The sequence below is a fragment of the Astyanax mexicanus genome, chromosome 3 (assembly GCF_023375975.1).
Source record: "Astyanax mexicanus isolate ESR-SI-001 chromosome 3, AstMex3_surface, whole genome shotgun sequence".
Classification (NCBI taxonomy): Eukaryota; Metazoa; Chordata; class Actinopteri; order Characiformes; family Acestrorhamphidae; genus Astyanax; species Astyanax mexicanus.
In genome coordinates this window covers 28121184-28133282 of record NC_064410.1, presented here as the reverse complement: position 1 = coordinate 28133282, position 12099 = coordinate 28121184, and the positions used below count along the sequence as shown (strand labels likewise).

General features: G+C 39.2%; 1 protein-coding gene across 1 annotated transcript in view; it reads left to right on the top strand.

Moving 5' to 3' along the window:
- The window catches only part of chrna11 (cholinergic receptor, nicotinic, alpha 11), a 118380-nt gene extending 106772 nt beyond the window's left edge, over nucleotides 1-11608 (top strand). Inside the window, exon 10 of the mRNA XM_022683022.2 lies at nucleotides 7528-11608. Coding sequence (XP_022538743.2) covers nucleotides 7528-8319 — 792 coding nt within the window. The 3' untranslated portion in view covers nucleotides 8320-11608. The remainder of the gene's footprint in view (nucleotides 1-7527) is intronic.
- The last annotated feature ends 491 nt before the right edge of the window (nucleotides 11609-12099 follow it).

Here is a 12099-nt window from a genome sequence, read left to right as displayed (position 1 = left end):
CATCTCCGTTAACATCTGCAGTCTGTTAGCTTAGCTAGCATTGGGCCAAAAGCTGCATTCCGGCATTGTGAATACAATAAGTAACTATCTCAAGCTAGAACCATAATCCACCTCAAATATCAGACCACAGATTCTACCCACTCTAACCAGCACTAAGAAAGTTAGCTTGGAAGTACGATTATCGTTGCCGGTTAGCCGTCAGCCATAACAGCTAACCTACAATAAAACATGTCAAAATACAAGTCTCCTGCGCAGCAAGTGCTATTGTGTGTTTGTATATAAAGTGTGTCATATAAATGACTTTATATACTTGTGTATACTCTTCAAAGGGCTTTATAATCTGTTTCAGCCTCATTATGTAATCTTAATACTGATAATAAACTAAAAAAAACTATCGGTATCAGCAATTTAATGTCAGTTTTATATCGGAATCGGATCGGAGCTGAAAAAAGTGGATCATCCGCGCTTTTTTTTTTTACTACGAAGCCATGTTGTTGTAACGTGCAGAGTGTGGCTTAGTATTGTCTTACTGGAATAAGCGGAGACATGCCTGAAATTGGAGCATATGTTGCTTCATTCTTCACAGAAAACAATCCGGACAGTCCTTTTTTTCTTCATCTTTGGCTCAGATAACACAACATCCACGATTTCCAAAAAACAATGTGAAATGTGGACTCGTCAGACCACAGGACACTTTTCTACTTTGCGTCAGTTCATCTCAGATGAGCTCGGGCTCAGAGAAGCTGGTGGTGTTACTGAGTGTTGTTGATATTTGGTTTTCTTTTTGCATGGCAGTTGCATGGAGTTTTTACCTGCACTTGTAGATGAAGTGACGAACTGCCTTTACTGACAATGGTTTTCTAAAATGTTCCTGAGCCCATGTGGTATTTAATATCTGTTACAGAATCATGTGGGTCTTTTGGATCACCAAACCAATTTAAATATTATTCAAAGACAACACAAGTAAAAACAAAATGCAGTTTTTAAGTAAAGGTATTTATTTTTAAGGTGGAAAAAAATCGTACATGGCCCTGAGTGAAAAAGTGTTTGCCCCAAATCCTGATAACCGGTTGGGTCACCCTTATTAGCAGCAACAACTGCAATCAAGCGTTTGTGATAACTTGTCTTTTACAGCATTCATTTTAACAGAATTGTTATAATTCAGCCACATTGGAGGGTTTTCCAGCCTTAATCACCTTTTTAAGGTCACGCCACAGCATCTCAATCAGATTTAGGTCAGGACTTTGGCTAGGCCACTCCAAAGTCTTCACTTTGTTTTTCTTCAGCCATTCAGAGGTGGACCTGCTGGTGTGTTTTGGTCATTGTCCTGCTGCAGAACCCAAGTTCGTTTCAGATTAAGGTTTATAATGGAGTGCCACCTAAGAGGTTGAAGGTTAAAGGCATTCAGTATTGTTTTTCTGCTTAATGCTGCTTACTTGCAGAGATTTCTTTAGATTCTTTGAGTATTTTGATGATATTATGGAATGGACTGTAGATGATGAATTCCCTAAATTGTCTTGCAATTGCACGTTGAGAAGCGTTTTTCTTAAACTGCTGGACTATTTGCTCACGCAGTTGTTCACAAAGTGGTGAACCTCGTCCCCTCCTTGCTTGCAAAGAACTGAGACTATCAGGGATGCTCCCTTTATACCCAATCATGACCTGTCCACCTGCGGAATGTTCCAAACAGACGTTTTTTTGAGCATTGCTCAACATTCCCAGTCTTTTGTTGGCCTTGTCCCAACTTCTTTGAAACATTTTGCAGGCATTAACTTAATTAACTGTGTATAATTACAGTCTGTAGTCCTGTATCTGTTTCTCTGCATGCTTTATCATCCTCATTTCACCCTGTTTTTCCACCACAGAGCAGCTATTATTTTGGGAGGTGGATCATTCTCAGCATGGCGCTGATGCTGACAGTTTGGTTATGTGTTAGTGTGTGTTCTTGGTGAAATATCTTGTCATTTATGACCTGGTGCCACTGATCAGCCATGTTGTTTGCAAACCACAGCCACTAATTCCTGATTACAAGATAACAAGCTGTGTAATGTGTCAATTAACCTTACCTTTAGAGTGAGTGGTAACATCTGAATGAATGATTCTGTTCTAAAAGGCTTTATAGACACTGTATTTTTATTTACTGTATTTACTTTACTATCTGTTCTAATTTAGTTGCTTTTTAATAAGCATGAATGAATTTATGATTTAATGAACAAGGTCTTTCTGTAAAGAAAGGTGCCGTGCTACAATGACTGACTGGGAACAGTTAGAAACACAAAAAGCTGATAAGCAACACAGTGTTATCTTGGAAATGTGCGTGTAGCTATCAGGAATAGGCTTGTCTCCTTAGCTGGTGCTTTTGTCTGTTGGTGACAGCAGTGGCACCTTTGCTGAGCATATCATTATAGTTTATGCCTTCCCCTGGGCAGGCTTCCGGAGGACCAGACAATAATGCTGCTCTGTCACTTCTTTCTTTCTGCCTCAAAGCTCTCTGTCCCCTTCAGCCGTCTCATATCTCTTTCTAAAATAGCTTTCTGCCATCAGCATGTACAGCATATATTAAATAAGATAATAGTTAATACTAGCATTATCTAATAAGGGGCGGTATTTTTTTGCATGTTTGGTTCAAACATTTGGCAATATTAATCTACAATCCAATCAATCAATCAATCAATCAATCAATTAACCTTTATTTTTACTCGTTAAATACATTGAGGGTAACCCTCATTTTCAATGTAGCCGAGCATTAATATAAAGTTACAGGGATTGAGAATTAAGTTTAAATTATAAAAACAAGAAAACAATGTAAGATTTAATTAAGGAAAATTAAAATAATTCGAAATAAAAGGATATGCAAACAGGCTAAAATGTAGAGCAATAAAACAAAGAGATAAAGAGAATAAAGCACAGAAAAATGTAAATAATGGAACTAAAATAAATAATAATAATAAGTAAAAATATATTAAGAAAACATAAAAGGAATTTATAATTGTAACTAATAAAATAAATAAAATAAAAGGGCTAAAAGGTAAAACATTAAAATAGATAAATAAATAAAAACATTATTAAATAAATAATAAGATTAAAGAAAAACTCAACCAAAACAGTTACAGTCTGTCTGAAGGTGGTTAGAAACTAGGAGTTTAAAATGATTTAGTGACACCAGCGAGCTGAGCTTTAGGGTTTCCAGCTCAGATTTTTTCCCAATTCAGTAAAAACTCTAGGAACCTGACAGGTGATCCAGTCATTAGAGCGGGTCTGATAATTACTGGTGTTTATAGAAATCATGGATGAGATATAAGATGGCATGTTCACTTCACCCCGGATACCTCCTAGAACCCTGCTAAGCAGTCTCACGCCCTTTCTGTCGCGCGCTCTCTGTCATATATGTCCACATATATATACAGTGGTGTGAAAAAGTGTATGCCCCCTTATGTTTTGGATCATCAAACCAATTTAAATATTAGTCAAAGACGACACAATTAAAATAAAGGCTAAAATTTAAATAAAGGCTTTTATTATTAAGGTAGAAAAAATTCAAACCTACGTGGCTCTGTGTGAAAAAGTGTTTGCCCCCTAATCCTTATAACTGGTTGGGTCACCCTTATTAGCAGCAACAACTGCAATCAAGCGTTTGCAGTAACTTGCATTGAGTGTTCTTCTGTGGAAGAATTTTGACCCACTTATCTTTGCAGAATTGTTGTAATTCAGCCACATTGGAGAGTTTTCCAGCATGAACCACCTTTTTAAGGTCATGCCACAGCATTTCAATAGGATTCAGGTCAGGACTTTGACTAGGCCACTTTAAAGTCTTTACTTGGTTTTTATTCAGCCATTCAGAGGTGGACTTGCTGGTGTGTTTTGGATCATTGTCCTGCTGCAGAACACAAGTCCATTTCAGCTTGAGGTCACGAACAAATGGTCAGATATTCTCCTTTAAGTTTTTTTTGGTAAAAACAGTAAAATTTGTGGTTACATTAATCACAGCAAGTCTTCCAGGTACTGAAGCAAAAAAACAACTTCAGACCATCATACTACCACCACCATGTTTTGTTGTAGGTATGATGCTCTTTTTCTGAAAATGCAATGTTACTTTTATGCCAGATGTAATGGAAATCACACCTTCCAAAAAAAATAAAATTTCTTCATCAATCCACAAAGTATTTTCCCCAAAGTCTTCAGGATTATCAAGTTGTTTTCTGGCAAAATTGAGATGAGCCTTAATGTTCTTTTTGCTCCACAGTGGTTTTCAGCCATACAGTACATCTGAGGCAAGTGAGGTCTGAAGTTCTTTCGATGCTAGTGTAGGGTTTTTTGGTTAATTTATGTCGGCTGAGCACTCCTGGGAAGGTTCACCACTGTTCCCTGTTTTTGCCATTTGTAGATAATGTCTCTTATTGTGGTTCACTGGAGTCCCAAAACTTTAAAAATAGCTTTAATAACCTTTTCCAAACTGATAGATCTCAATTACTTTCTTTCTCATTTGTTCCTGAATTTCTTTGGATATTAGAATGATGGTCTACTTCACTTTGTCAGGCAGGTCCTATTTTAGTGATTTCTTGATTGAGAACAGGTCTGGGTGTGGTTAGAGAAACTGGAGATAAACTATGTTATGTTTTAACTGGGGGAAAACACTTTTCCACACAGGGCCATGTAGGTTGTGTAGATTTTTTTTCCCTCTCTTAATAATGAAAAACTTCATTTAAAAAAATGTTTGATGATCTAAAACATTTAAGAGTAAGAAACAAATGCAAAAAATAAGAAAATAAAAATAACCACTTTATGTACATACAGTATATAGATGGATGATCATGAGTCATCAAATCAAGCTGAACTATTGAATTTTGCACCAGAAGTGGCATAAAGTTATCCAAAAGCAGTGTGTAGGACTGGTGGAGGAGAACATGCCAAGATGCATGAAAACGAGGGTTATTCCACCAATATTGAATTCTGAACTCTTAAAACTTTATGAATATGAACTTATTTTCTTTGTATTATTTGAGGTCTGAAAGCTCTGCATCTTTTTTGTTATTTCAGCCATTTCTCATTTTCTGCAAATAAATGCTCTGAATGACACCATTTTTGGAATTTGTGAGAACTGTTGTCCATAGTTTATAGAATAAAACAACAATGTTCATTTTACTGAAACATATATCTATAAACTGATTCAGAAACTGAAGTGGTCTCTTCATTTTTTCCAGAGCTGTATATAATATATACACAACACAATGTTATCTACAGCGTTCCTGACTGACGTGAAAAAGCCGCCTCTTCTGTCTAGCCCTCCATGGCCTTTCTATCATCTGTATCACGCAGACTGAGCGCACAGTAATGCTGCCAGGGGGAATAGGTGAAGCGTAGTAATTTCAGAGCTATAATGAGGCAGGCTTTGCAGCCTCTTTTCTGTGCGTGTGCTGCGCACCCCATATTTTTCACACTCTACTCAATCCCACTGTGAAATTATAGCAAATTCATGCAGAACTCATGAAGGCTTGGACTTGTAGACACAAGCCCTTAGCTAACCTAATGGCACATTTAATTTAAGATTTATTCGGCGTGACAATTGCTTTTTCGAGCACTAGTCATTTCAGTATCATCACTGTCATGAGAAAACCTTTCCGACTCCGGCTGACCTTTACATTTCATTAGAAATTATGTAATATCTAATTTAAAGATGTGTGAAAAAAACAACCTTTCAAGCATATCCAAGTTGATTAACAGATATTAAATTAGGAACAAAAATTGCAAAGAACTTTTTTCCCCAAGGGTTGTTTAACTGCTTGTTTCTACATGCTTGCATATGCTAAATACTAAAGATAATAACCAGTAACTAAAATAAAACGGTAAAAGGTGCAATTAATAAAAAATCCAGTTTGATTTACAATTCGTTCAATTAATCAAACAAAAAAAAACTAAAAAAATGTGCTAACAAGTTTTTATAGTTTCTAAAGTGTACATACACCAACCAAGATATGATAATGTTATGGACACCTCCTTACTCCTATGCACATTATCCATTTTATCAGCTCCACTCATCATATAGTAGCACTATAGTTTAGTTGTATATTTACAGACTGTATTTCTTCTGTTTCTCTGAATACTTAAATATCCTCCTTTCTCCCTGTTCCTCAATGGTCAGGATCTCACAGGAGAGCACCACAGAGCAGCTATTATTTGGGTGGTGAATCATTCTCAGCACTGCAGTGACACTGAGAGTCTGGTGTTGTGTACAGAATTAGATACAGCAGTGCTGCTGGAGTTCTTAAACACTGTATTCACTCACAGTCCACTCTATTAGACACTCTAATTTAGCTGGTCCTCTATGAAGATGTAGAGAGTCAGAGACAGAAGCTCATATATTGCTGGACAGTTTGTTTTAGTAATCTTCTAGTCTTTCATCAGTGGATGCTGAGGATGCTGCCCACAGGATGCTTTCCATGCATTTCCATATATATATATATATATATATATATATATATATGTAACCCCTCCTACATCCCAGGCCAAAGGGACAGGAATATATATATATATATATATATATATATATATATATATATATATATATATATATATATATATATATATATAAATTTATGTAAATGTCACATTAACTCACCTCAACATGCCTTTTTTTTTTACACACGATTGAGGGAAAAAGTCTGTTCCTTCTGTGTGTGTGTTTGTGGCTCGTTCTATATTCTAGGAGATTTTATCTGACTTGTGGGCATCAGGGAGCTGTTATTGATGTGCAGTAGACTCCCGCGACTTCTGGGAGACTTGGGAAGCCTGCACTCCCAATACCGGCACACCAGTCCGCTGCTTCTCTCTTTCATCTTTCTCCCTCTTGCTGCCACTTCTGAAGATAGCAACCCTGATGCTTCATTTTATATTCCTTTATTCTTTGTCTCCCACTGTTTTAAAGTATTTAAGCAGCATCTTGATATTGTAACATCTCATAAAATAATGGTGGATTAAATGAAGGCACTGCACAGCACTAGACGGAAGAATCCAACTGGCCAAAAAAAGGTCATACAATCTGATATTTTGTTGGACCGTCTTTAGCTTTGATTGCTGCACACATTCTCTGTTATGTTGTTTCAAATGGCTTCTGTAATATCATAAAATTTATTTAAAGTGTTTCCAGTCTTCTCCAGCACATCAAGATTGTCAATGAGGTTAAGGTTTGGACTCTGTGGTGAACTCTCAATCCATGTGTGAAAATTATGATCTCATGCTCCCTGAATCACTCTTTCACAATTCCAGCACCATGAATCCTGGTATTATCATCTTGGAATATGCTTGTGTCATCAGGGAAGATAAAATTGATGGAATAATCTGGTCTATATTCAGTATATTCAGGTAGTCAGCTGACCTCATTCTTTCAGCACATACTGTTGCTGAATCTAGACCTGACCAACTGCAGCAACACCACATCATTTACTTACTTAAATCCAGGTGGTGATTTTTTTTTTCAATTGCAGAAATAAAAGTCGTTGTTTATTTCTTTTCTGCCTTTTCTATCCACAGGTCCAACTCGTGTTGCTCCAGTGGGTGGCCTGGTTCTTGCGGATGAAGCGCCCTGGTGAAGGCGAGGATCCTGAACGTCCTCCCTGTGCTCCTCACCTCCGCCGCTGTTCCTCAGGCTCTCACAGCGGCAGCATCCCCAATGCAGCCGGTTCAGGCTCCGCCGACCTCCACCATCACCACCACCACCCGTCCACCACGCTGCACCCACTGCATCCCCAGAGTCTGCTCCACGTTGCGGCCACTGCTGGCCATCCCAACCATATTCACTCGCAGAGCAACAGCGTCAACAACAATGGCAACCTGCTGTACATTGGCTTCTCTAGTCTGGACGAGGCCTCGCCGCCACCCTTGCTGACCGACTCCGTGCAGAGGAACAACGTCCAGGGCGTCGGTCGTCCGTCTGTGGTGTCGCCCCCAGCCGTGCCTCCCTCCAGCCCACCGCCCCACTTGCCCTCGCAGTTCTGCAGCCCTCCTCCTCCTCCCACACCGAACGTGGAGGCCACCGGATGTCCCAGCACAGTGTCAGGAGGTGGCGGAGGGTGCTCCTGTTCGGGGGCCAGCGGAGGAGGAGACCCGCAGCTGCAGGTGATTCTGGACGAGGTACGCTTTATTGCTGAGCGCTTTCGTGCTCAGGATGAAAACGAGAGCGTGGCGGACCAGTGGAAGTTTGCAGCAGCAGTCATCGACCGCCTCTGCCTGGTGGCCTTCAGCGTCTTCAACATCATCTGCACCATTTCCATCCTCATGTCTGCGCCTAACTTTGTGGAGGCAGTGTCCAAGGACTTCATTTGATGAGCCCTCTTTTCAACAAGGAAATGAAGAAATGAAGAAAAAAAAAACATGGCTGTGTGAAGGTCTGACTGTAAAAGTGAAGGGGGATCTTTTTTATCTCTGAGACTTTATTAAAGACCTTCATGTTAGGCATTGAATATTTTTCAAGGGTGATCTGTGATTTTGGAAAAAAGTTATGTTAGGGATATCTGCCCTCAGACTAGAGTGATATTGTAGTCTGGGGTCGCGGAGAAGCCCTCACTTAAAGGATTTTTACACGTAACACCTACGGAGATACTGACCTCACAACTGTGGCTGTGGCGTCTAGCCATATAGTAACCCCAAGACGAGGGGAAGACAATGAGGACCCAAACCTTCATTTTGTGTCAAGGATGTAATTGTGGCATTTGTCTGTTTTCCTCTCTTAGAACAGTACAAAGTCACTCTTAAATGTTCAAATACATTTTGGGAATGTGTGCATCTGGGTGAATGTGTTGTTCTGAACGGAAAGAAGAAAAAAAATAACCCATAGATCTGGTTCGAGGGAGACGGTGAAAGAGAAGTTCTGGAAGTCCTTGTCTATGGAGGGGCAGGAGAGGTAGTATTGAACGAAAGCAGACAATTTTCATCTTCGTTACAGAAGACGAGGAGGACTTAGTTCCCCTCAGAATATCAATAGCACACAGAGGAGGCTAGACAGGCTGTATCTTTACTTGCTGCACTTCGAGCGATAGCGCAAAAGATAACAGATTGATGCAGACGTCTGGAAAAAAACGAAAGAAACGTGCTCCAGAGACCTGCAAAGATAGAGGCGAAAAGAGAAAGTAAGACATCACAGGTGAAAGAGGAGACCAGAGAGCAAGGACGAATACTGAGAGTTCAAGAAAAATCAAAGAAAAAAGGGAGATATGTAAGGGAACGAAGGAGATGGATACCAAGAAAAAAAGGTAGGTGGAGAGCGAGGAAAAATAAGAGAGAAAGAATCCACTGAGTTAGATATACAGCATGCTTGAGAGAGGGAGTCGAAAGGTCGGGGAACGCTTTTTAGTGGTAGGAGAGACAATGACCTCGTCATTACTGTCATCAGTGCAGACCATAGAGACATAGAGACAACAAGAGAGAGGAAGAAAACTAGAAAGATTTTATTTGAGATGGTGATGGAGAACTAGAACTAGAATTGGTAAAGACACCTTCAGAGACATCTTCTAGACTTTTATCTTTTGAGGCCCTCTGTCAGTAAGACAGCAGAAAATAGAAGAATAGTTATGAACTGAAAATACTCCCATTGACTAAAAATAATGCACCAAGGAGGAGGACCTTTCTGAGCTGTTAGTGTCCCTTGTTTCACTACTAGGGTGACCAAGGTCATCACACCAGCAGTCAGTTGGGGCAGTGTGTCACTCCACAGCAACAACGGGATTTGAGGTGCTCACCACGAGCACAGCCAAGCCAAGGATCTCTCACCAAGAGGTACACTACCCAAAAGCAGCCTCTGAGAGTTGTTTTATAGGGCACTGGCTCTCTATTCAGACCACACCTGTAATTATTTACATATCTACCGGAGACATACAGTAACTGCATGACGAGTTTTGCAGCGTGCGTCCAGGGTGCATTATTCTTCTGTCAATGGGTGTACAGGCAGAAAAGGCAGAATGGCTACAAAACCCATCTGATGTCATTTTCCAGTCCTGGACCAAATGGGGCATATCTAGCATTATCATTAAGCTAATGCTATTGCCCAAAGCAACACGCTTTAAGCTGCTGCAGGGACAGTCCCTCAGAGATAAGTGCCTCGCTCAAAGGCACTATGGCAGTGGCCACAAGCAGGAATCAAACCAATGAGCAACAGCAAGTACACTAACAATTTGACCACCACCAAGTGTGAACATGAATAGCCTTTGATATTCCACTGATGATGTCACTTATGACCTCAATCTGTTCTCTCAAAAGGCCCATATGTTGAAAAAACAGCATTTTCCTTATTTTATGTAAGAAGAGTTTGATGAACTGTGTAACATGGTTGTTTAAAGACCCATATAATGGAAATCAGAAGTAGATTTATTCTACTATATACATTATCAGTCGGCACAGTTCATGTATGTGAACTAAGCTGCTAAAACAGCCCCTTTTCAATTATTTTTGTTCTCAAGGACTGAGTTTTGAATGAGGCACAACACAGGGCAACCATTCAGAAAAGAGATTGTTTAAACTGATCTCTGATCAGAAACCGTTTAATTCTGAGGGGTGGTCAAAACAAGACTATTTTTCTTAACTAAAACACACAATATAAATGTTATAAACGAACCTCAGGGCAAAAATACAGTACAGTAAAAATGTAGAACTTAGGCCCTTTAAAGTTTTGAACCATGACAGCTGAGTTGTGGGTGAAGGGGTCAGCCTGTCAGTAGAGAGGATATGTACAATACTGTGCAATACTTTTTTAACATTTTCATTTTTTTTCAGTAGATTAGACTAGATAAATAAATCATAAATAGTCAGAATTCAGTTACCAAATACACAGAAATCGGATCCATAAGAACATGGCAGTACCTGGTAACTGAAAGAATGAATAATCTACCCTTACTGAGTAAAAAAAAAAATAAAAAAATTAACAAAAAAACAATTGCACTACAGTACTGCAACCAGACACCAGATACGTGAAGAAAGGTTTATGGATGGAAGAATAAAAATGTAGACCTTTAGGTTTTTAGCAGAGGGCAATTATAACGGTGCTTAAAATATATGGAACTGGTGGTTTATTTTTGTATGAAAAAAAAAAATACACATTAAGAATGCTGAGAAGAAACAGATTTTAAATAATTGCGCAAAATCCTCTGGAAAAAATGTTAAAGAACATTTGTTGAAGAAATTCATTCTACATTATAACCTAACAACCCCAAGCTCGAGACTTACTTATCAAACTTCTGAAGCTGCTGGTGTTCTCAGAACAATGAGCTGACCACCCTGGAGTCCAAACCTCAATACCAATGCCAGACCTCTATAAAAAGTGTACGGGATTACTCGACTTGCGAGAAGCAGAAAAATCCTCCAACTTCTAAGACTCAACTTTTGGAGGTGTGGAAAATCTCCCCGCTGATTTCTGCAGGAATACTGCAAAGAAAAAAGTCTCCTGAAGAGAATACTGAAACATTTGATATTTCGTTTCGTTTTTAAGGCTTCTGTGTAATTTTCAGTTTCTTTTCAAATGTGTTTCCTGCTTTTTCATGATGTGCTGAAATGAATAAATTGATTTGATGACTGTCTAGACCGGGAGGAAATTAAATAAAGGAAGGGTGTTCTCTGGAATTTGCACAGTACTGTGTCTATATGTGAATATATGCAGTATGCAGATACAGAAAAGGCAGCTTTAGGTAATGCTCACATCAACCAGAAACAGCTCTGTGGACAGAACTACCTTGTTTATGAGAGACGTCAACAGAGAAGGCCCAGACTGTATCGATCTGACAGAAAAGGCTGTGGAAACCTAAATAATTCCTCTATACAACTGTGGTTTGCAGAGAAGCATCTTACATGTTCAACCTTGTAGAGGATTTGCTACAACATCAGAAGGCCAGGTCAGGGCAAGGGGCTTTTATTGTCATTCCATCTGAGTACGAGTACAGAGTGGAGCAAATTTACATTTGTTCATGATCGTGGTGCAGCATGGAAAAATCAATACGATATAAACAACATAAACAAACGTGCAAAAATAGAAAAAAGTAGGACAACACAATAAAAAAGATTAATACAGCAGATACTGGACATTAACCAATGGGACAGTGCAGTGGTGGGTGGTTTTCT